Source organism: Bos mutus, chromosome 13, assembly GCF_027580195.1.
Source record: "Bos mutus isolate GX-2022 chromosome 13, NWIPB_WYAK_1.1, whole genome shotgun sequence".
In the NCBI taxonomy this organism is placed as follows: Eukaryota; Metazoa; Chordata; class Mammalia; order Artiodactyla; family Bovidae; genus Bos; species Bos mutus.
Window position 1 is genome coordinate 61,834,192 of NC_091629.1, and position 25,062 is coordinate 61,859,253.

Below are 25,062 nucleotides of genomic sequence, written 5' to 3' on the forward strand. Positions count from 1 at the left end.
AAATCACAGATTTCAGAGAACTGTGCACTAAATGGTAAGTCGAAATTTCCACTGACATTCATCATTTCTGGAAATCCTGCGAAATTACCCATAACACAGTTAAAGAGGCTCACAGGACTCCCAGGTACTAAACATGGACTTTTATTAACTGGAAACATGAAAGGCTCACTCAGTAAAATTAATTTTTCACAATTCTACAATGCAAATACTTAGTATTATGATTTTATATGTGGGCTGTTTTTAATATGTTAAGTGTATTAAAAATAATTATTTTGAAGAGTGACATTTACAGTCGGTGAGAATTTGATCTAACTGTGGATTAAAGGAAAACGAGGTGGTAGTGAGTCCTTATTATGGTCTAGAATCTGTGCTGGGTCTCTTAAGTGAATCCTTATGCAAACTCTACAAATAAGTATTACTGTCCCCCTTAACAGATTAAGCAAAAAGAGCTTGAGGAAGTTAAGTAACAGCTGAAGTCCATATCCATCTGATTCTAATGTGGACAATGGGCTTCTACTTCTTCATCCTCCCCTCAAGAAGGGGAAAATTTTTAGGCTTCCTTGGTGGCTCAGTGGTGAAGAATCTGTCTGCCATTGCAGGAGACACAGGTTTGATTCCTTATCCAGGAAGATCCCACATTCCAACTAAGCCTGTGGGCCACAACTACTGAACCGGTGTTCTAGAGCCTAAGAGCCAAAACTACAGAAGTCCATGCCCTAAGGGTCATGCTCCGCAACAAGAGACGCCACTGCAATGAGAAGCTCGCACGTCACAACTAGAGAGTAGCCCTTGCTTGCCACAGCTAGAAAAAAGCCTGTGCAGCAATGAATACCCAGCACAGCCAGAAATAATAAACAAATAAATGAAGTTAGTTAATAAAGTTAATTAATTGAAAAGGGGGAAAGTATTTACAAAATTGCCCTTAACTCCAAAATATATGATATTTTACATTATAATTTATATATTATATTAAAATATAGTATTATCTCTAAATTTTAAGGAGGGGGGGAAAATTTGAAAGTAGAAATGGCTTGTCATATCCCCAAACTTCAATGACCATTAAAAGATTCTTTCCAACAGCCCACTAATTAGAGAACTGATGAAAAACTAAGAGGCACTTGAAGCAGATATTCAAAGTTGAGTTTACCAATTATTAACCACAGGATTCTGAGGAATCCAATAAGGCGGCCAGCTATTTGTCTGGAGCAAGGACCAAGTGGGTCCTGCGTGCATCTCCTCCACCAGGTCTAACTGATGGGTGTGGCTGCACGTGAGAGGCAGCAGAGGGAAGATGCAGGTCAGTGGTCCATGAGCCCACAGCCAAGCTAGCCTCATCCGGCTGCTTCACAACATGCCCCTGTACAGACAGTGTTAAGAGACAAGCACATGAGGCAGGCGGTTCTCCAACAGCTGCAAATAACTCACTTCCTGATTTCCACCCGCAGAACCAAGGCGCAGGGTGCTGCTTCTGAACAAAGTTGCTCCCACTAGACCCTTGGCTGGTTTGGACATGGTTCCACCATCACTCCATCTAGGGAGACACCGAGGTCCATGGCTAAGTCCAGAGCAGAGAACAGGTAGAGAAAGAGGGTCCCTGCTCTTGACACAGGGCTCCCTGGCTCTAGGCCCAGAATAAGAGTGCTGCCAAGCACTCTTGGCCACAAAAGAGCCCAAACTTTTAGGGCTTGTTTAGGTTTTAATTGTATTAAACTGAGAAACTCTATTTTCAGTTTTATTGCTTGGCATCCCTGTTCTCCCTCTCACTTGGCTTTCCAATAATAAGTTCCAGTTGGGGTTCAAACTGTTTCCCAGGATGGTCTCTGGTTAAAACCAGTATGGTGAAACCCTGGAGAAGTCCGAGATGAAAGAAAGGCCTCTGAACATGGGGGGAGCTCAATTTAATTTTGTTGAAAAACCCATAAACACGTGGAGCCATCGCCCACTGGCTCCCCCAGGCACCTCCAGGCTCTGCGGCGCCGTCCACAGGGCTGTGTTGAGTGCTGGCGGGAGAGACAGTGCTGTAAAGCATGCTGGCAGCATAGGCACAGTGTTCTTTGTTTCTGAGGATTCAGGATGCCAAGACCACTCTAGTCTACACATCCACAGCACTCAGACTTCACAGAATCACTCTACTAGGACCCCTAGTTCAGGAAATCGGACACCGTATGAGAAAGCAAGACAGTCCCACCTGGTGATCTTGTTTCCTGAGTCCATCCTCCTCGGTACACTTGCCCTTGCTGAACTGAGGTCCCAGCCAGCTCCCTTCCCTCCCCTCTTGCAGCCACCCCAGGGATGTCCTGGCACCTTCCATTCAGCATGGGCTTTGAGAGCTGTCTTGCTCATCATCGCCTAGCTTAGCAAGGAAGAGAATTCTTTTCTGAGCACAGGAGATCCTTTTCTTTCCTAGCACTATTCAATGCTATTTCTTCAACATTAATCCAATGATAAGGCATATTTCATGTGTCAGGTACTGTGCAAAATACTTTGGATGCATTATCTCCTTTAATCCCCACAATCCACTGAGTTAGGGATTACTGTTCATGTGCATTTTACAGATACAGATTTCAAAGCCAGCAGGTAACAGACTGGAATTCAAGGCTTGGCCCAGGTGACACCAAAGGCTCTTCCCAGTTCTACCTGCTGCCTGGAAGCTGTATCCATGGTAATGACCACCATCATAGTCTCCAGTGGGAAGACCATGGGTTTGGGGTTCAGACAGATGTGGGTTCAACTCCTGTCTCTGTCTCATAGTTTAGGAAAGTCACTCACTCTCAGCCTGAGTGTTCTTATTTATAAAGTGTGCATAATTGTATCTGGTTGCTGTCAGGATTAAATGAAAAAAGTATCCATAAACGTGCCAGGGTGGGGCCTACCACACGTCAGTTTCGCAGTAGACATTAGTTTTCTACTCTTGCTCCCTCTCTTTTCTGGCTGCACTGGGTCCTTAGTGCTGCAATAGGGCTGTCTCTAGTTTTGGTGCCCTGACTTAGCTGCTTCAGGGCAGGTGGGATCTTCCTGCACCAGGGATTGAACTTGTGTCCCCTGCACTGGCAGGCAGGTTCTTAACCAATGGACCATCAGGGAAGTCCTCTGTCTTCTACTTTCTCTTGCCAAGAAGTATGAGGCTCCTGACACTTATATTTGGTGGGAGGAAAAAAAAAAAGCACAAATCTTGACCATGAATCGTATGGAAACAGCGTTGTTGCTGTTCAGTCGCTAAGTCATGTCTGATTCTTTATGACCCCGTGGACTATATAGCCTGCCAGGCTCCTCTGTTCATTGGATTTCCCAGGCAAGAATACTGGAGTGGGCTGCCATTCCTTCTTCAGCGGACCTTCCTGACTCAGGGATGGAACCAGTGTCTCCTGCATGGCAGGCAGATTCTTTACCACTGAGCCACCAGGGAAGCCCAGTGGAAATAGTACTGAATCCTTAAAAGTGTATTTCTTTGTTGAGAGGGAAATGAAGGGAAATGGGAAGAAATAACTATTCCTTGTGAATGATTCTCCCAGTAAACCTGTAAAGCATTTCTTTTTTGCCTCTCTGGGGCCACCCACTCTGGCAGCTTCATCTGATCCAGCCTACCAGGCTCTCTTTTCCCTGCCTGTTCCGCTCCCCCACCCAACCCCATTTTTGCATGGAGTTGACAAAGTGCTAATCAGATTAACAGTATTTAGTGAATAGGAGTGAACAGATGTGCATTGCAAAGAGCAGTTTTCTGGGGCCACTCTCCTCTGCTTTTGTTTATACTGACTATTGATACTAATTGCTCTTGTTCTCCAGCTTAGCGGGGAAGAAAGCACCTCCTCTGGTAGACCTTCAGGGCGTGGGGTAAGCCCAGGTCTCAGGGGTCCTGTGAGGGACAGGGACTAGGAACTCTGGTTACATCTTGGGAGAAGGGTGAGAGCGACGGACATGCAGTTTTTCATTTTGGGAGAGAAAACATGTGAGTGGTCGAGGGTGTGGGCAGAGCAACCAAAGTTGGAAAGCGCTTGTGAATTTCAGTATTTTGCTGGAGAAATCATTAAGAAATATGTTTAAGATAGCTTGTGTATAGAAATAAAAATTTGGCACCCAAAGAGGAATTACAGCCCATAAAATCGAACAAATACAAAGTCGGAGAAAACAAGCATTCTTTATGAACAAGTTTAAAAGCCAATTACCTAAAATATTAACATAAGAAAAAATGTTACACAATGTGGTTTTTGTTAAATTCAAGCAGGTAATTATTCTTTTCAAGTCATATAATTAATGTCCCAAATAAAAAGAAAATTTAAAAAGCTCTATCATTTAAAATACGGTTTAATAATGCTTGATTTCAGTGACTTTCCCCTTCATTTTAATCAAGCCCCCTTTTATCAGTCCTTATTTCTAGGGGGAACTATTATGAATTTCAAGTGCCTCTGATGAAAAACAGTTGAAAACTCTGTGAGATAGTCTTATTTTTAATGCTTTGAGAAAGATGAAGTTATTTCTCTTTTTCGCAAAACAAACAAACAAAAAAAAAAACCTGTAGTGTTCACAAGATTTCATTCACTATTATAAAACAGTCGATTTGGTATCTTTACCCAAATCTAAAAATGACTGAGCAGCATCAGAATTTAACTAAGAGCTAATGATCACTGGGGGATACAGAGCAGGGCAAAGACAACTTGTGAGATACTTGATAAGCCCATTTCCCCACTATTCTTTTCATTGTTAATATTACTAGAATTGTAAATATGCAGTTGAATCTGAGAAGGCATTGCTCACTGAAGTTCATCACGGTAAAAGCAGCACATCATTTCATCTGAAGTCCAAACTCCCAGAAACAAATATACCTGTACAGGTTGTCTTTCCAGGAGATTCCAACATCTTCTGAGTCAGCAGTTTCTCCACAGGGCTGGGGAGCAGGGAGACATCTCCTGCAAAAGAGCTTTAGTGAGTTAGTCTCTCAGGGCAAGAAATCTTCCACCAACAAGTTAAAAACGGACCCCTTCTGTGTACATCTTGTATTTCAATATCAGTTGGAACAGTTACTATCTGGGATGACAGTTGGTGAAGAAAACCTTTTCCTTAGTGGGATAAACAGAAAGAACAGGGTTTCAACATCAGAACATGCAGACAGTTGAAACAAACTAGGGTGTGTGCAGACTATGCTTGACTTTGGTCAAAACACCCTGGTTATGCAACTGAAGTGGTGAAGATCACAATGTTTCAACTGCAGTATAGTTAAAAGCAAGGGGCTGGAACCACAAGGATATTCTTATCTTTATACCATTACTACAAAAGTAGATTTGGTGTATGTATATAGAACAGACCTTTTTAAAGAATGTACAAACTGCATTTTTTTAAAAATGAAATAATGGTTCCACTGCTTTATGGCAGAGTTTTGTTCTATCTTCACTTCTGATTTATCCTTGACTCACAAAGTTTTAGGACTTTTTTTTTAATGCAAGTTTTTCTATATCTCAACTTTTATGTCAAATAGTTCATGATTTTAAGTCCAAATGTACAGCACCATGTATTTCTAAGTTATGTTGATAATTATTCCCTGAAACTCCTGCTTATTAGTAAGTACTGACGGTTTCTCATCTCTTCAATCAAGGCACATCTTACCTTAACACAGAGAGACCACCTGTGATACTGACTCTGGAAAGAAAATGAAGTGCCAGACACTGCTGACACTGAGATCCTGGGTATGCAGGGAACTATTTCTATGAGGTTGACCAGCCTGGCTCTGTGTGGGCTAACTCACATATACTGTACAGATTCTGAGGTTCAGCTGATGCTGACCTGAATCACTAAAAAAATAAAGAATAAAAATGAAGGCATCAGAGTTTGAAAGCTATAGAACCAATCTGGGTTCCTTTTCTTTTGAAGTCTGCCCAGCTTCTCCTCTGTCAGTATCTTTCTTGTTCTCTGGATACAACTAGAGAGCTGGCTGAAGGAAACATTTACTCTCATCTCCAGGTTAGGAACGTGTAAGAGTTAACTCATTTTCCCTGAGGGGATGAAATGATGACACAACCCACCTGCTCTCTTTTCCCTGAGACTCTGTAGGTTTGTGTGCTTAGGTAGATACTCCCAGTCCAGATCAGGTTTCATGCCTGATCATCCACGGATACTCCCAGAATGCCATGGGTGTCTTTCAACAGTGCTTACCTGACTGGTCCCACCCTGTACTTTCCGCTCCCACTACCTACTGCCTGGAGCCAGAGAAACCGAGCCATTGTGAACACTGGACAACATCATAAATGCAAGGTTTCCAGTCTCAGACTGCAGACCAATTCCACAGTCTGTTTCTTATCCTAACAGACTTCCTTCAGTTCTTCACTGGGACCAGCCAGGTTGTTCCTGTTGCCTCTCTGAAGCCTCACCCCTCTGCCCCACCCCACCCTATCCCCATCTCTCTCCCTTGTCAGTGATTGTGGCATTGACCTTGCAATGAAATGAATATTGGTGACTCATTCCCCCCAACCCCCGCTACCCGCCCCCACCAAATTCACATATTGAAATTCTAACCTTCAGTGTAAGGGTATTAGGAGATGGGGCCTTTAGGAGATGAGTAGGTCATGAGGGTGCAGCCCTAGTGAATGGGATTAATGCCTTATAAAAGGGACTCCAGAGATTTCTCTTCCTCTTTTTCTGCTATGTTAGGATATATGAGATGATGGCAGTCTGCTACCCAGAAGGGGGCTCTCACCATTTAGAACCTGATCTTGAACTTCTAGCCTCCAGAACTTGAGAAATAAATTTCTGCTGTTTAGAGGCCACTCTGACCACGGTACTTTGTTATAGCAGCTTAAAGTGTCTGAGACCTTGTGGGGAACAGAGAGATCACTGTCTCTTCTTCCTATTTCTACACTCCCCTCTTTAATGATACAACACAAATAAGTCTATCTTCTCTGGGGTAGGGGGTCAGGAGCAAGCATCTCTATTGCTCTAAATATGCACCATTCATCTGAAGTCCTGCAACACGATAGATGAAACGATATATGCCTTAGTATCAGGAAATGGTCACCTGATGTGAAGAGCTGACTCATTTGAAAAGACCCTGATGTTGGGAAAGATTGAAGGCAGGAGGAGAAGGGGATGATTGAGGATGAGATGGTTAGATGGCATCACTGACTTAATGGACATGAGTTTAGGTAAACTCTGGGAGTTGGTGATGGACAGGGAGGCCTGGCGTGCTGTGGTTCATGGGGTTGCAAAGAGTCGGACATGACTGAGTGACTGAACTGAACTGAATCAGGAAATGGGGTGTTCCCAATGCTGTGCTGCACCCACACGTGTCTCCAGGCCCCTCTGTGGCCTCAGGGCTTCTTCACCATCAGTGAGACCCCTGAAGTCAGGAGGCTTCCCCCGGTCATCCCACCTAAAGGCAGTGCTCAGCCACACACACAGCTCTTTTCTTTCTCTACTTTAATTGTCCTTCACAGCACTTATTTTTATAATGAGATTGTCTCCTCCTCCTACAAGGTAAGCTCACTGTCAGGACCTTGGCCCCCAGTTCCTGTCTGGTACACGGCCATCATACAATGTGTTATTTACTAGATGAGCGACCTGATAGCTCTTAGCTACACTGTGTTGCTTTCTCCTGTGCTTTTGCTGGATACAAAACTATACAAACAAAATCAACAACTGTAAATAATCCTTGGGCTGTCTCTCCCTTTCAAGCTACTGCCCTATCTCCTTTCTTTTCTTTCTGAGAACTCTTACCACAGGTAGAGTATATAATATGTTCCCTGTTTCTACTTATCAACAGGCGTCTTCCCTTACCCTAAACCATAAGCCCCCTAGTGAAGGACTAAAATGTCCCTCCATCATGGGTCAGATTTGGTACTCAAAGTACGATCTGACTTCATCTTCCACTAGCTCTTGATCATAGTATTCTGGATCACAGATGCAGACACTTAATCTTTCTGGCAAGTCACAAGCTGGCAGGGGAGAGATGGGTTTGAACCCAGGTCTGTCTGGCCCCAAAGTTGCTCTCCTTCCATTTCAACACACTGAATGTATGAAGGGGTTTGCCGATGACTCTGTTAATATGTCAGTCTCCTCCAATGACTGTGAGTGCCACACCATCCATCTCTATGTTGAGACAGTTAGTCTTTTCAACTTTTTCCAATCAGAGAACGTAACCATCAGGAGAGACAAAGAGCTTCCTTTTCTAACAGCATGGTTGCTGGAGATTTACAGGAAATTTAAGACTTTTAAGGAAATTTACACAGAAAGAGTTCCTTCACAATGTGCTTGAATGCCAGGCTTCTTCTAGGGTGGTGGCCTTCTTCTTTTATATTATTTTCTTTTTAAAAATTTTCATTGACATATAGTTTATTTACAATGCTGTGTTAGTTTCCATATAGCAAAATGAGTCATTTATACATATATCCAGTCACTTTTAGATTCTTCTGTCATATAGGCTATTATAGAGTGCTGAGCAGAGTCCCCTGTGCTATATGGTCCTTGTTGGTTATCTATTTTATTCATAGTGGTGTGTATGTGTCAATCCCAAACTCCATGGTGGCCTTCTTTAACAGAGCTTCTGGTGAACAAACAGCCTAGGTTTACACCAAAGTGAAACTTTTAAAAATCATTAATTACACAGTCTATTTAATAACACTTTTAGGCACTGACATAAGAGGTTTTTTTTTTTAATATGCGCAAAAATGAAAGGAAAAAGTCATTACTTTTTATAATTTCAGATAGAATATTATTTATAATTTCAGATAGAATTTTAAGTTTTCCAGATTTTTTTCAAATTCTATTCCATCTGCTTCCAAAATTGAGGTCATTGAAGAATATTATAACTGAATGAAAATGTCTGAAAATGCTGAAAGAACTTCCACATTCCTCATGTGGTAAGTCCTATACCTTTAGTGAACTTGACAGAACTAGAATCTTCTTTTTTTGGTTGTTGGTGGTGGGGACCTTTTCAGGGGAGCAAGTCTATTACATGTGCAGACGTGAGCAGAGGTCTGGCTTTGGCTCTTTCACTCGCTGCTGGGATGAGCCTGTGTGAAATCCTAATCCTTATGGGCCTGAACATCCTCTTTTTACCAAGCGGGAATTTTTCTAGAGTACTGTTTCTCAAAGTACAGTCTGCTGACCCGGGAGGCTTTCCCCACTCTCTTTTCCTGCTCGTAATAAGATGTCACTTGCCTTTTCCCCACTGCTGACCTCTGCACACAATGCATTGATGGGACAGAGGATGTAACTGCAAAACTGATGAACTCAGGACGTGACAGCAAACTGTCCAAACAGCCGCATTCTTTGTCACCAGGCTCCCTCGGCAGAACAACAGAAAAGCAGGACGAAAATTTAGTTTTGTTAGACCTTGAGCTTATATGCCTTTATAAAATCCTGCATGAGGACATGACTTCCGTGGCACAGAGGCATGGTGGTAGCCCTGAGGAAAAATGCTCGTGGATGGTTTGAAGCTGAACTAGCTGCTCTTCATTGGAATAACCATCCTTACTTTGAAAGAACATCTGACAGACATATGTTGAGAGATCATGTTCAGTGCTGGGTACTGGGCAGACATTTTCTCAAAAGTGGATGAGTGAAGCTTGTCATTACAAGAGAAAACATCTGGCTGTACTCATGGTCAAGAATAAAAATTATTATTTCGAGCAGCATTAGAATTTTGGAAAATTTAAAGGCATCCCCAAGAGCCTGAAGCTCTCCTATACTTAGTAGGTTTTTAGATGAGACTGCTGCTGCTGCTAAGTTGCTTCAGTCGTGTCCGACTCTGTGCGACCCCAAAGACAGCAGCCCACCAGGCTCCCCCGTCCCTGGGATTCTCCAGGCAAGAACATTGGAGTGGGTTGCCATTTCCTTCTCCAATGTGTGAAAGTGAAGTCGCTCAGTCGTGTCTGACTCTTAGCGATCCCATGGACTGCAGCCCACCAGGCTCCTCTGTCCATGGGATTTTCCAGGCAAGAGTACTGGAGTGGGGTGCCATTGCCTTCTCTAGACAAGACTGGTGTTTATTTTAACAGATAAGATTTCCAAAATACTGTATAAAATGGCATATATAGAAGACCTGTGTAATTCAGTGAACTAATGTTTTCTTTTTCTAATTTTATTTACTTATTTTTGACTGTGTTGGTTCTTCGCTGCTGTGAGGGCTTTCTCTAGTTGCAGCAAGTGGGGGCTACTTGTGAAGCATGGGCTTATCACAGTGGTTTCTCTTGTTGCCCAGCACAGGCTGTAGGTACAAGGGCTTTAGTAGTTGCGAGTTGCAGGCTCTAGAGCTCAGGCTCAGTAGTTGTGGTGCATGGGCTTAGCTGACCCTTGGCCTGTGGAATCTTCCTGGACCAGGGATCGAACCAGTGCCCCTGACAGTACAAGGCGGATTCTTAACCACTTGACCACCAGGGAAGTTCTAATGCTCTCTAATAAACATTGCATGAATGAGCAAAAGATTCAAGTGTCAGACAGACCAAAATGTAATAGAATACAAGAATACAATTTCAATTTCACATTACAGCTACACTGTAAGCTGTTACCTTACTTGACTTGTTTAAGCTCTGTTACAGTTACCTGGCATGTTTTGGTCTAGTAGCAAAGAAAAATATCCACAATTGTCTGAGAAGGCCATTAAAATACCCGCTTTCCAGTTACTGTAAGCTAGATTTTCTTCAAACACTCCAATATAAACAATCTATCACAACATACTGGCTACAGGACCAGAAAAGAGTCGGAGACTCTTATGATTTTCAATGAAGCCAGACTTTAAAGATTTGCAAAAAATGTAAATCAGTAATAAGTCTTCTAATTCTTTTGCTTTGGAAAATACAGCCAATTACACAAAATATGTTAAGCTGTAGTGAGATTACTGTTGTTATTTTATTATTATTAGTTATTTTTGGCTGTGCTGGGTCTTCGCTGCTGCTTGAGGGTTTTATCTAGTTGTGGTGAGCGGGAGCTTCTCACTTCCGAGGCTTCTCCTGTTGAGGAGCACAGGCTCTGCACACGCAGGCTTCAGTAGCTGCAGCTCTCAGGCTCTGAAGCACAGGGTCAGCAGTTGTGGTGCATGAGTTTAGCTGCTCCAAGGCACGTGGGATCCTCCCAGATCAAGGATCAAACCGGTGTCCCCTGCATTGCAAGGCGGACTCAATCACTGGACCACCAGGGAAGCCCAGATTATTGTTATTTGAAAATGAATCCACAAATACATATTTTTTCAGTTTATAATCTCAAAAATGGTAAATCCCAATTGATACAACTGACATAAACAAATATTCAGTAGTTTTTAAGCATGTAAAGGGGCCTGAAATTAAAATATTTGAGAACTGCTAACTAGATAAAATCTGATATTACAGATCTTTGAAGATTCTGTGATTTCGTGTGTATGTGAATGAGAATAGAAAATAAAATCTGGAAATGTCTCATTTTGGGTTGACAAGTTTTTCCTTCACCTTTTTCCTGTGTGAGAATCTGTAAAGCAGATCCTTAGGAGAGTTATAAAAATAAACTTTTTGGTAATTTACTTTAATAAAAATATAAATTACAGTTAAATGTCATTAGTTGGAAATATTAGAATATGGCTTAAATAAAAAATTTTTGATTGACCAAAGTATTAAAAATATGTAATACTTCAAATTTGTATTTGATATTGTATTCAATTTGAATTTATATTCATGAAATATCTTATAAATTATTGGGTTGGCCAAACAGATTGTTTGGGTTTTTCTGTAACCTCTTATGGAAAAACCCAAATGAACTTTTTGGCCAACTCAATATATTTAAACTAATGACATTTTTATTTTTTTCTCCAATTTTAAGAACTATCATCACAAGATTCTCTTAGTAGTACTGTAATTTTTTTTTTAAGAGCACAATTTTTTCAGTACTCTTAGCAAAAGGCATTCAAAACCATTTAAAATTACTTTATCAAGACAAAAATAATCATTAATTGCTGCTTCTGATTTAAGTGCTGGAATTTCTATAAATGTTTTTAGGGTTTTGATGTGAATTAATTTAAAGAAACAACAATATGTTTACTCTACTCAAAGCATGACAAGATTTATGAATTTCTATTCCTATTAGTAGTAGTTTCTTAGTCACTAAGTTGTGTCAGACTATTTGCAACCCCACAGACTGCAGCACGCCAGGCTTTGCTGTCCTTCACCATCTCCCACAGTTTGCTCAAACTCATGTCCATTGAGTCTGTGATGCCATCCAACCATCTCATCCTCTGTCACCCCCTTCTTCTCCTGCCTTCAATCTTTCCCAGCATCGGGGTCTTTTCTAATGAGTCGGCTCTTTGCATCAGGTGGCCGAAATATTGGAGCTTTGGCTTCAATATCAGTCCTTCCAATGAATATTCAGGGTTGATTTTCTTTAGGACTGACTGATTTGATCTCCCTATTGTCCAAGGGACTCTTAGGAGTCTTCTCCAGCACCACAGTTCAAAAGCATCAATTCTTTGGTGCTTAACCTTCTTTATGGTCCAACTCTCATATCCATACATGACTACTGGAAAAACCATAGCTTTGACAGTATGGACCTTTGTCAGCAAAGTATGTCTCTGTTTTATAATATACTGTCTAGGTTTGTCATAGTTTTTCTTCCAAAGAGCAAGCATCTTTTAATTTCATGACTGCAGTCACCATTCACAATGATTTTGGAGACCAAGAAAATAAAATCTGTCACTGTTTCCACTTTTTCCCCATTTATTAGTAGTAGACTTTTACAAACATAAAATGCCTAACCTATATTCCTGGCTTCATAACATCGAAATACTGCTGTGAAACTTCTTCCCTTTTATCCCTTCTCGGCTCGTCACGCCAGCCATCTGCATAAATAAAGACATTAGCATCTGCTATATGGCAAACGGTCTTGGGGGCAGATGTTCGCATCCTTGTGTTCGTGTCGCTGGGGCTGCATACATTATTGGAACAGATGTACACAATCTCAAAGTGTTGGGTCCCACGGTGAGATGTTTCCAACTGCTTCCTATCAAAGTACATAAATGCTATTTGCACCTGCATTTATGTTAATGATAGAAAGGCAGCGGGGGTCCTGACAAAGTGAGAGGTGATGCTATGAAATATATTTACATGGTTAATTGGAGTTTCCGAAAGACTCCGCTGCCAAGTGGCTACAGTGACACTGATCCAGGCCTGAGCGGATAATCTGATGGTAGTCTGTGTTTGAAGCACAGGAAGTCTGGCGATTTCCAATGATGAAAATAGTCCTAATCCAAATTTACTAAGAAGAATATTCCTGACTCTAGTATTTTATCTCAACTAGGAAAATAACTCCCAGTATGAGGTCTGCCTGATAAGGCTTAGGCCACCCAAGTCATTTCCATTTTGTCCTATGAGGAAACTTCCATAGGTATGTGTGTGTTTTCCATTTGTACTTCTGTCAACAGCATAACATACTAATACAGCGGTATTTTGCAGAAGTTATTACATTGGAAAGTTCCAATTTGCAACACTAAGGAGTTAACCAAAACCAGCTTGAAAATGTCAATTTGTACTTGGTCTGCAACATAAAATGGTACCAAAAGGCCAAGAACAGCGTTTACACTGCTAGTTAAGATCAAAATACTTCCATATGAATGTCACATATTTAGAAACATAATATTTTGGTAAAACATAGGGAATGTTCCCTCCCCTTCCCCATAATGAGGTCACAAAGCCACGTTAACCACTAAACACAAAGCGTCAAATTACAGTGGTTCTCATCGCTACTGTGCACTAAATGTGAGTGCTGAAGAGACAGAGTTCACAGTAAGAGCTGTTTTTATAGCTTTACTGGGCTAAGAACTTGTAGCTGCTCTCAAATAACATATTATTACTTGATTAACTTCACATTGATAATATCAACACTGCACAAAGTTATAATATGTGAGTTCCAAAAGAAGTTTTATTCTGCAACTTATTCTGAGATTTATATTGTGCTCTAAGAGTTTACAAAAGGCATTCCTACACAGTGGATCCTCATTTGCAGATTCTGTTATTTGTAAATTTACCTGCTTGCTAAAATTTATTTATAATCTCCAAATCTGAGTCACATTCCCAGTGGTGGTGGACACTTTGCCTTGCCTCAGCTCCCATGGTATAAACAAGTGTTCTTTTTGCTGTCTACTTAGTGCCACATTTTTTTGGTATTTTTTCCCCATTGTTAGTGATTTCACTGTCTAAAATAGTTTTTGAGAATAGTGCTGATATGCTGTCTGGTGTCCCTATGGATTAGAAGAGTCTGATGCACCTAATGGAGAAAACACGTGTGTCAGATAAGTGTTGTTCAGGCATGAGTTATAATGCTGTCTCTGTGAGGTAAATTCATGTCAAGGAATCAACAAGATATATTCAGCGAGGTGTCTTTGAACAGAAACATACATAAAAGCAGGTTCTATATTGATAGATGAGAAAATGTTGTATGGTGACCAGAGACTCACAGGAACCTAACCCTGCATTTCCCCTGGGAGCCATGGTATAGTTTTAGTTAATTCAGTGTTCCTGTGACCTTACACAATGTAACTACTGTGAATGATGAGAATCAACAGTATCAATGGTATCTTATCTCATTTGACTATTTCAGGGCAAGAATTATTATCCCTATTTGAAAGAAGAATGAACTGAGGCTCACTGATTCAGCCAAGATTCCAAGAGCCCAGAGGCTTCCCAGGTGGCACAGTGGTAAAGAATTCACCTGCAGATGCAAGAGATGCAAGAGATGTGGGTTTGATCCCTGGAAAATTCCACAGAGGAGCCTGGGAGGCTACAGTCCATGGGGTCACAAAGAGTAAGATGCAACTGAGTGAGCACAGCATAGCACAGCAAAGAACCCAGAAAAAAGGGCAGAAGAACCAGAGTTCAGTTCTTAGCTTGGTGTTCTTTCCCCAGACTGAGAAGAGAGGGGAGGAGAGAAGAAAAACCAGGAGAGGAGCTTAGGAAACAGCCCCAGTACTATGTTCAAAGAATGAAACTGTGATTAGACAACAAGACAACAAACCATTTTCAGGTTCAGTTCAGTTCAGTCACTCAGTCGTGTCCAACTCTTTGCCACCCCATGAATTGCAGCACACCAGGCCTCCCTGTCCATCACCAACTCCTGGAGTTTACCCAAACTCATGTCCATTGAGTCAGTGATGCCATCCAGCCATCTCATCCTCTGTCGTCCCCTTTTCCTCCTGCCCTCAATCCCTCCCAGCATCAGAGTCTTTTCCAATGAGTCAACACTTCGCATGAGGTGGCCAAAATACTGGAGTTTCAGCTTCAGTATCAGTCCTTCCAATGAACACCCAGGACTGATCTCCTTTAGGATGGGCTGGTTGGATCTTCTTGCAGTCCAAGGGACTCTCAAGAGTCCTCTCCAACACCACAGTTCAAAAGCATCAATTCTTCGGCGCTCAGCTTTCTTCACAGTCCAACTCTCACATCTGTACACGACCACTGGAAAACCCATAGCCTTGACTAGACTGATCTTTGTTGGCAAAGTAATGTCTCTGCTTTTGAATATGCTATCCAGGTTCCTTCCAAGGAGTAAGTGTCTTTTAATTTCATGGCTGCCATCACCATCTGCAGTGATTTTGGAGCCCACAAAAATAAAGTCTGACACTGTTTCCACTGTTTCTCCATCTATTTCCCATGAAGTGATGGGACCAGATGCCATGATCTTCGTTTTCTGAATGTTGAGCTTTAAGCCAACTTTTTCACTTTCTTTCTTCACTTTCATCAAGAGGCTCTTCAGTTCTTCTTCACTTTCTGCCATAAGGGTGATGTCATCTGCATATCTGAAGTTATTGATATTTCTCCCGTCAATCTTGATTCCAGCTTGTACTTCCTTCAGTCCAGCATTTCTCATGATGTACTCTGCATATAAGTTAAGTAAGCAGGGTGACAATATACAGCCTTGACGTACTCCTTTTCCTATTTGGAACCAGTCTGTTGTTCCATGTCCAGTTCTAACTGTTGCTTCCTGACATGCATATAGGTTTCTCAAGAGGCAGGTCAGGTGGTCTGGTATTTCCATCTCTTTCAAAATTTTCCTCAGTTTATTGTGATCCACACAGTCAAAGTCTTTGAATCCTCATAAACAGTAAAATGCTTGGAAAGACAGCCCAGTTTTATTCACTGAATCTGAGCTATAAGAGAGTGGATCTTACTTTGGTTTCCTGTTTCTCTTTGCTCCTTGCCTCTCCAAAGGCAATAAAATATTTGTTAAATAAACACACAGACTTGAGAACTTCAGCTTGGTGTTTCACTAAAAAACAGATTACAGTGTTTTCATAGCATCTAGGCAATAAGATTTTTTTGAAAAAATGAGAGTTTCAAGCAGTTTTAAACAAAATTTAATATACATTTGAGAAACCACTATATGCCAGGATGCTTTAAAGCTCACCAAAGACAGAGAATTCATGAAGAAGTTTATAAAGGACCTAATTGAGCAACTGAACACATACACACACCCCTGATATTAAGAGTCTAAAATAAGTAAGATTATTTTCCTAAACTTAAAAATACATATATATATATTATTAACTAGCTATCCCAAATATTCCTTTAGTTGAAATGCTATATTCACTAATACCAAAACATTTACTTCTGTGAGATGCAAGTACATATTTTTATGTCTGTAAGACATAAGAATATATTTTTAGGCTGTGATATGTTTATTTTTTATAGTAGTTTATTGAATCAGAAAATCCAAGGTTTTTTTTTTTTTTTTTACCAGCTTTAAATCTGAATTCACATGATAGACAGTAATGGTTATGGCTTCACAGTTAAATAATGCACAGGTTTCGAAAATTAGTAGGAGTTGTACAGAGCATGTTCAGCTAACTGCGATGTTTCCAAAGGGGGTCATTAAGACCCACTACATCTTGCCTCAAAGCATCTGCCATTTTCTCAGCTCCATTTATTCTTACTCTTACTGAATAAAAACAGCACACACAATTTGATAACTATGTTTAAACAATATAAATGTTATGACAGAGCTGAGAAAAGTGTTAGAAGATTTCTGTAAGACCTTTCTACTCACAATCGTCTTGCCTACGAAACAGCAAGACTGAATGGTGAAACTGGCAAAAGTCTTCAGAGTTCTGAATGACTCCAGCAAAACAGCCCTCCCCTGGACCTAAGGCTCTTTCCTGACCAATGAAGAATGGGACTTGTTTTAATTAACTGTATGGGGACTTAACACTCATGCTTAATTGGCAAACCACAGTCAACGTCTTCCAGGCACATAAAAAACATAAACTGTCCCTCTAAAAGGAACATTTGGCAAGGTTGCTCATTTGTATGTTTCCCTGTATCAATAACAAATCCATTTGCATTTTCAATCCCAGTGGTGTTTTCCTTCAACAAAGTTACAGTATAGGTTACCACTGTAGCTGGCCTTAGCATGTAATTTTCCTCCTCCCCACCCTAGAAACATGGTTAATCACTTGCTACAGTTTGCTGTTTTCCAACACAAAATACATGTCCTTACATTATTAGTTCCTCATTTGAAAATGTCAAACAAAAAAAGAAAGCTTTGGGAAAACCATAAATCTCCAAAACCTGAAAATATGAAAAGATAGAAAATTGTAACAAAATACATTTGATGAACTTCTAGAGATTCTGTAAATAATATTTTCACACAGAAAGGGATAATATCAACACTATTATAATAGGGGAAAGCTTTTAACATAGTACAAACTATCTGAGTGATACTACAATGTTAAAATTCTTTATCCAAAATCAGGAAACATTTAAATAGAAGGCACTGGAATTTCTAATGAGTTTCATCTAATTCTCTCCCAGCTTAATCCATGTCCCTTGACCCCCTAACCCCCATTCTCTGTCTTCTACACTTGTGCTCATGTCCTGAGCAAATGCCACGTCTGGTCATGTTTCCTGACCAGCCTCAAACTTCTGGCTCAATCAACTGTTCTCCAGGTATACCATATTCACGTCTAGCGCAGCATTTGTCATGCTTTATTCTGTTTGATTATATACATGTCTGCTGTTCTACGAGGATTTTGTGTTTTATAATAGCACAGTCTTCTGTCTGATTTATCTTTGGATTCCTCATAGCATCTGGCATAGTTCCTGGTAAGTACTGTCTTCAGATCAGATCAGATCAGATCAGTCACTCAGTCGTGTCCGACTCTTTGCGATCCCATGAATCGCAGCACGCCAGGCCTCCCTGTCCATCACCAACTCCCGGAGTTCACTCAGACTCACATCCATCGAGTCAGTGATGCCATCCAGCCATCTCATCCTCTGTCGTCCCTTTTTCCTCTTGCCCCCAATCCCTCCCAGCATCAGAGTCTTTTCCAATGAGTCAACTCTTTGAATGAGGTGGCCAAAGTACTGGAGTTTCAGCTTTAGCATCATTCCTTCCAAAGAAATCCCAGGGCTGATTTCAGAATGGACTGATTGGATCTCCTTGCAGTTCAAGGGACTCTCAAGAGTCTTCTCCAACACCACAGTTCAAAAGCATCAATTCTTCGGCGCTCAGCCTTCTTCACAGTCCAACTCTCACATCCATACATGACCACAGGAAAAACCATAGCCCTGACTAGACGAACCTTTGTTGGCAAAGTAATGTCTCTGCTTTTGAATATGCTATCTAGTTTGGTCATAACTTTGCTTCCAAGGAGTAAGCGTCTTTTAATTTCATGGCTGCAGTCACCATATGCAGTGATTTTGGAGCCCAGAAAAATAAAGTCTGACACTGTTTCCATTGTTTCCCCATCTATTTCCCATGAAGTGATGGGACCAGGTGCCATGGTCTTCATTTTCTGAATGTTGAGCTTTAAGCCAACTTTTTCACCCTCCACTTTATGTGATCATTAAATCTGCTTCCATTGTAAGAAATTTTGTTAGAAGATAGTAAATGATGCCATGGGTTTTCTTAAGCCCCACAACTCTGCTGTGATGTCCTACTTGAATTTCATACATTAGTGCATGTTGTGTTTGCATCCACACATGCTTACAAGTCTGAAATTCAAAAGTACCATACTTTATAGACAGACATAAATCACTCAGCATTTAATTAATAAATGAAATATGCTCAGCAAACTTCTCATGTTCCATAAGTAATTATATTTGATGAAAGAAATATAAACAAAACCATAATTTAAAAATCTGCAATTTTTCTTTGTTAAACAATATTAATAGCAATCTAGGACATACAGAAAACATTTGATAAATGAGTAAATTCAAGAATAACTGGGCAATTCTTAGGCCTCATATGTATGATACTATTTTTTCTGACCAATATAATCAGTTTATATTTATTTATTTTAATTAATTATATAATTTCTCATGATACAAATTCTCATTTCTGCCTGCTTTGGATTGAAATGGCTTTTCATGCATATGTGCTAGGTCGCTCGGTCATGTCCAATTTTTGCAACCCCCACGGATTGTAGCCTACCAGGCTCCTCTGTCCATGGGATTCTCCAGGCAAGAATACTGGAGTGGGTTGCCATGCCCTTCTCAAGGTGATCTTCCTGACCCAGGGATCGAACCTGCATCTTCTGCAGCTCCTGCACTGCAGGCTGACTGTTTATTGCCGAGCCACCGGGGAAGCCTGAAATAGCTTTAAGCATTCATATATTAAATTTAATTCAGGGTCATGCTTGGCCTCTGAAGGCTACAAGGCACCCACCCCAAGCAGGAGGGAGCTCTGCCCATCTCACTGCATCAGCCTTTACAGGCGGAGGGCACTTGGATATTAATAACCACCATTAAGAACAAGAGCCGGCATCATCTCATAAGGGCCTGCTCTACAGCGAGCAACGTCTGGGGTGATTTACATATATTATCTCCTTTCATCTCCACATCACCTAGAGGGTAGGACTTACTATCTTCATTTTATAGATTTATAGATGAGAAAGTTAAGGTCAAGTGATGTACCTGAGGTTATGCAATTCAGGGGCAGACATGATCTTCAAACATCCCACGCTCTTTATAGCTATGACACTACCTTTCACTTTGGCAGAGAATGTTTTCTCCAGTTAAGGATTCTTTAAAGCAAATTCCTTCCATGCACTAACAGTTACACCTCCCACTGTTGTTGCTGTGTAGTTGCTTCAGTCATGTCTGACTCTTTGTGACTCCATGGACTGCAGCCTGCCAGGCTTCTCATCCATGGGATTTCCCAGGCAAGAATACTGGAGTGGGTTGCCACTTCCTTCTCTAGGGGATCTTCCCGACCCAGAGATCGAACCCACATCTCCTGTATGGTGGGTTCCTTACCGCTGAGCCACTAGGGAAGCCTGCATCTTCCACAAGCAAAGCCCAGTTCTGAATCATTTAAAGGCAGTTTTTTTTCCTCACACACATATCAAAACTTCTCTTCTATCCAGGGAAAGACTTGAATTCCTCTTAAAGGTTAGGCTTTGTTTGTTCTGCATGCTGAGGAAAATTAAATTACTCTTTACTCAAAAATGATTATCTGTACCCATAAACTGCTTTTTTAAAAGGTCCAGGAGCTCTTGTTAAGAGATCATGATTTTCATTTAAAAAAATCATATGGATGGGAATTTGTTTCTTTTACATTTCTTTTTTAAAATGGGTATATAGGAAAAACTAGGTCAAAAATGAATAAGAAAATACCCTCTCTGTATAGGTATGTTATGTTTGCACATGTGTGCATGAATATATATGTATATATACTTGTATCCATCTTTCTCACTACAACACATGTCATTCTGCTTCGGTAAAGCCAATACTCTGGGGCTTCCCTGGTGGTCCAATGGTTAAGAATCCACCTGCCAATGTCGGGGACATGAGTTAGATCCCTGGTCTGGGAAGATCACACACACTACAGAGCAACTAAGCCTGTGGGTCACAACTACTGTTTCCTTGCCCTAGAGGCCATGCTCCACAACAAGAGAAGCTACCACAATGAGGAGCTCGGCACCACAACTACAGAGTAGCCTCCACTTGCTGCAACTAGAGAAAGCCCACACATAGCAACAAAGACCCAGTGCGGCCAAAAATAAATAAATATTTTTAAAATACTTTTTAAAAATACTAAAGCCCAGAGATAAATCCACGCACATATGGACACCTTATCTATGACAAAGGAGATGAAAATATACAATGGATTAAAGACAATCTCTTTAACAAGTGGTGCTGGGAAAACTGGTCAACCACTTGTAAAAGAATGAAACTAGAACACTTTCTAACACCATACACAAAAATAAACTCAAAATGGATTAAAGATCTAAATGTAAGACCAGAAACTATAAAACTCCTAGAGGAGAACATAGGCAAAACACTCTCTGACATACATCACAGCAGGATCCTCTATGACCCACCTCCCAGAATATTGGAAATAAAAGCAAAAATAAACAAATGGGACCTAATTAAACTTAAAAGCTTCTGCACAACAAAGGAACTATTAGCAAGGTGAAAATACAGCCTTCAGAATGGGAGAAAATAATAGCAAATGAAGCAACTGACAAACAACTAATCTCAAAATATACAAGCAACTCCTACAGCTCAATTCCAGAAAAATAAATGACCCAATCAAAAAATGGGCCAAAGAACTAGACATTTCTCCAAAGAAGACATACAGATGGCTAACAAACGCATGAAAAGATGCTCAACATCACTCATTATCAGAGAAATGCAAATCAAAACCACTATGAGGTACCATTTCACGCCAATCAGAATGGCTGTGATCCAAAAGTCTACAAGCAATAAATGCTGGAGAGGGTGTGGAGAAAAGGGAACCCTCTTACACTGTTGGTGGGAATGCAAACTAGTACAGCCACTATGGAGAACAGTGTGGAGATTCCTTAAAAAACTGGAAATAGAACTGCCTTATGATCCAGCAATCCCACTGCTGGGCATACACACTGAGGAAACCAGAAGGGAAAGAGACACGTGTACCCCAATGTTCATCGCAGCACTGTTTATAATAGCCAGGACATGGAAGCAACCTAGATGTCCATCAGCAGATGAATGGATAAGAAAGCTGTGGTACATATACACAATGGAGTATTACTCAGCCATTAAAAAGAATTCATTTGAATCAGTTCTAATGAGATGGATGAAACTGGAGCCTATTATACAGAGTGAAGTAAGCCAGAAAGAAAAACACCAATACAGTATACTAACACATATATATGGAATTTAGAAAGATGGTAACAATAACCCTGTATACGAGACAGCAAAAGAGACACTGATATATAGAACAGTCTTATGGACTCTGTGGGAGAGGGAGAGGGTGGGGAGATTTGGGAGAATGGCATTGAAACATGTATAATATCATATATGAAACGAGTCACCAGTCCACGTTTGATGCATGATACTGGATGCTTGGGGCTGGTGCACTGGGACGACCCAGAGGGATGGTATGGGGAGGGAGGAGGGAGGGGTTTCAGGATGGGGAACACGTGTATACCTGTGGCAGATTCATTTCGATGTTTGGCAAAGCCAATACAATATTGTAAAGTTAAAAAAAAAAAAACACTAAAGTTTTCTTTTTTTAAGGCAATACTATGCAACCTCATTTAACATCTAAGCTAGTGGAGGTGATAGCATTCCAGTTGAGTTATTCCAAATCCTGAAAGACGATGCTGTGAAAGTGGTGCACTCAATATGCCAGCAAATTTGGAAAACTCAGCAGTGGCCACAGGACTGGAAAAGGTCAGTTGTCATTCCAATCCCAAAGAAAGGCAATGCCAAAGGATGCTCAAAGTACTGCACAATTGCACTCATCTCACATGCTAGTAAAGTAATGCTCAAAAATCTCCAAGCCAGGCTTCAGCAATATGTGAACCGTGAACTTCCTGATGTTCAAGCTGGTTTTAGAAAAGGCAGAGGAACCAGAGACCAAATTGCCAACATCTGCTGGATCATGGAAAAAGCAAGAGAGTTCCAGAAAAACATCTATTTCTGCTTTATTGACTATGCCAAAGCCTTTGACTGTGTGGATCACAATAAACTGTGGAAAATTCTGAAAGAGATGGGAATACCAGACCACCTGATCTGCCTCTTGAGAAATTTGTATGCAGGTCAGGAAGCAACAGTTAGAACTGGACATGGAACAACAGACTGGTTCCAAATAGGAAAAGGAGTACGTCAAGGCTGTATATTGTCACCCTGTTTATTTAACTTATATGCAGAGTACATCATGAGAAACGCTGGACTGGAAGAAACACAAGCTGGAATCAAGATTGCTGGGAAAAATATCAATAACCTCAGATATGCAGATGACACCACTCTTATGGCAGAAAGTGAAGAGGAACTCAAAAGCCTCTCGATGAAAGTGAAAGTAGAGAGTGAAAAAGCTGGCTTAAAGCTCAACATTCAGAAAACAAAGATCATGGCATCCGGTCCCACCACTTCATGGGAAATAGATGGGGAAACAGTGGAAACAGTGTCAGACTTTATTTTTCTGGGCTCCAAAATCACTACAGATGGTGACTGCAGCCATGAAATTAAAAGATGCTTACTCCCTGGAAGGAAAGTTATGACCAACCTAGACAGCATATTCAAAAGCAGAGATATTACTTTGCCAACAAAGGTCTGGCTAGTCAAGGCTATGGTTTTTCCTGTAGTCATGTATGGATATGAGAGTTGGACTGTGAAGAAGGCTGAGGGCCGAAGAATTGATGCTTTTGAACTGTGGTATTGGAGAAGACTCTTGAGAGTCCCTTGGACTGCAAGGAGATCCAATCAGTCCATTCTGAAGGAGATCAGTCCTGGGATTTCTTTGGAAGGAATGATGCTAAAGCTGAAACTCCAGTACTTTGGCCACCTCATGCGAAGAGTTGACTCATTGGAAAAGACTCTGATGCTGGGAGGGATTGGGGGCAAGAGAAGGGGACGACAGAGGATGAGATGGCTGGATGGCATCACTGACTCGATGGACGTGAGTCTGAGTGAACTCCGGGAGTTGGTGATGGATAGGGAGGCCTGGCGTGCTGCGATTCATGGGTTTGCAAAGAGTCGGACACGACTGAACGACTGATCTGATCTTATCTGATCTGAACACCAGTTAGCTGCTGGCTGATGGCCTGGGCTCTGCGAATTTTGTGTGGAATGAGATGACCCTGCTCTCAGAAAAGGGGTTCAGTTCAGTTCAGTCGCTCAATCATGTCCGAATCTTTGCAACCCCATGGACTGCAGCAGGCCAGGCTTCCCTGTCCATCACCAACTCCGAGAGCTTACTCAAACTCATGTCCATTGAGTCGGTGATGCTATCCAACCATCTCATCCTCTGTCGTCCCCTTCTCTTCCTGCCTTCAATCTTCCCGAGCATCAGGGTCTTTCCAGTGAGTCAGTTCTTTACATCAGGTGGGCAAAGTATTGGAGTTTCAGCTTCAACATCGGTCCTTCCAATGAATATTTAGGACTGGAAATCAGTCTCCAGGAAAGGAGAAATGTCATTTATAAACCATGGTTCCATAGACACTCAAGAAATTTACCAAAATAAATAAACCTTCATATAGAATTAGAATTTTTGTTCTTAGTTCCAGAAATAAGTCACCGTTTGGTTAGTAGGCAGTGACATTAAATTTATCAATTAAAACTCCTTATAACACACACATTACCATTTTCCCTGGCATAGCTTATCTTACCTTGATCTTTCGGTGGTACTGAAAATGAACTCTGCATGATGATGTCGTTGACTTGAATAACAGCTGTCCTAAAATTAACCAAGACAAGTAATAATTAGGAAAGAACTGAGATGCCATGTGAAAATGTACAAAAACATAAATTACAAGCTTTACTTTTTAAATAAAAAGTCTTTATTTATATGAGTAATAAGAAATGGAGTGAACTATTAGGAATTAAAGTTTTATTCCTTTCTCATAGACACAGGATTTTACTGACTGCTCAGGTATGGGCTTGGAGAGGGAGTAATGTGACACATTAAGAGTGAATTGTATCCATCTCCCTGCCCTCCTAGTGTCAGGGAAATGTGCAAGTAGGCAAAGCTGAGGTTCCCTAAATATGTCCTGCCTGATAATTATATTTTAGGTTCTATTTAAGAAATAACTAAAATGTTTAACAATGTAGGTAAAGGAAGTATAACTACAATATAATCATTTGATGAAACATAATTCAGTCATTAAAATGCAATTTTGAAGATTATGCAGCAGCATGG

General features: G+C 40.9%; 1 protein-coding gene across 18 annotated transcripts in view; it reads right to left on the reverse strand.

The window, feature by feature from the left end:
• Positions 1-25,062, reverse strand: part of ZNF438 (zinc finger protein 438) — a 198,962-nt gene that overhangs the window by 9,485 nt on the left and 164,415 nt on the right. For 14 of the 18 annotated variants that reach the window (XM_070381852.1, XM_070381848.1, XM_070381851.1 and 11 more), the window contains 3 exons: positions 24,533-24,600; positions 9,145-9,270; positions 4,821-4,904 (listed from right to left, as the gene is read on the reverse strand). In XM_070381852.1, coding sequence (XP_070237953.1) covers positions 4,821-4,904; positions 9,145-9,270; positions 24,533-24,600 — 278 coding nt within the window. The remainder of the gene's footprint in view (positions 1-4,820; positions 4,905-9,144; positions 9,271-24,532; positions 24,601-25,062) is intronic. The other 4 variants (XM_070381860.1, XM_070381864.1, XM_005889390.3 and 1 more) reach the window with 1 other exon arrangement.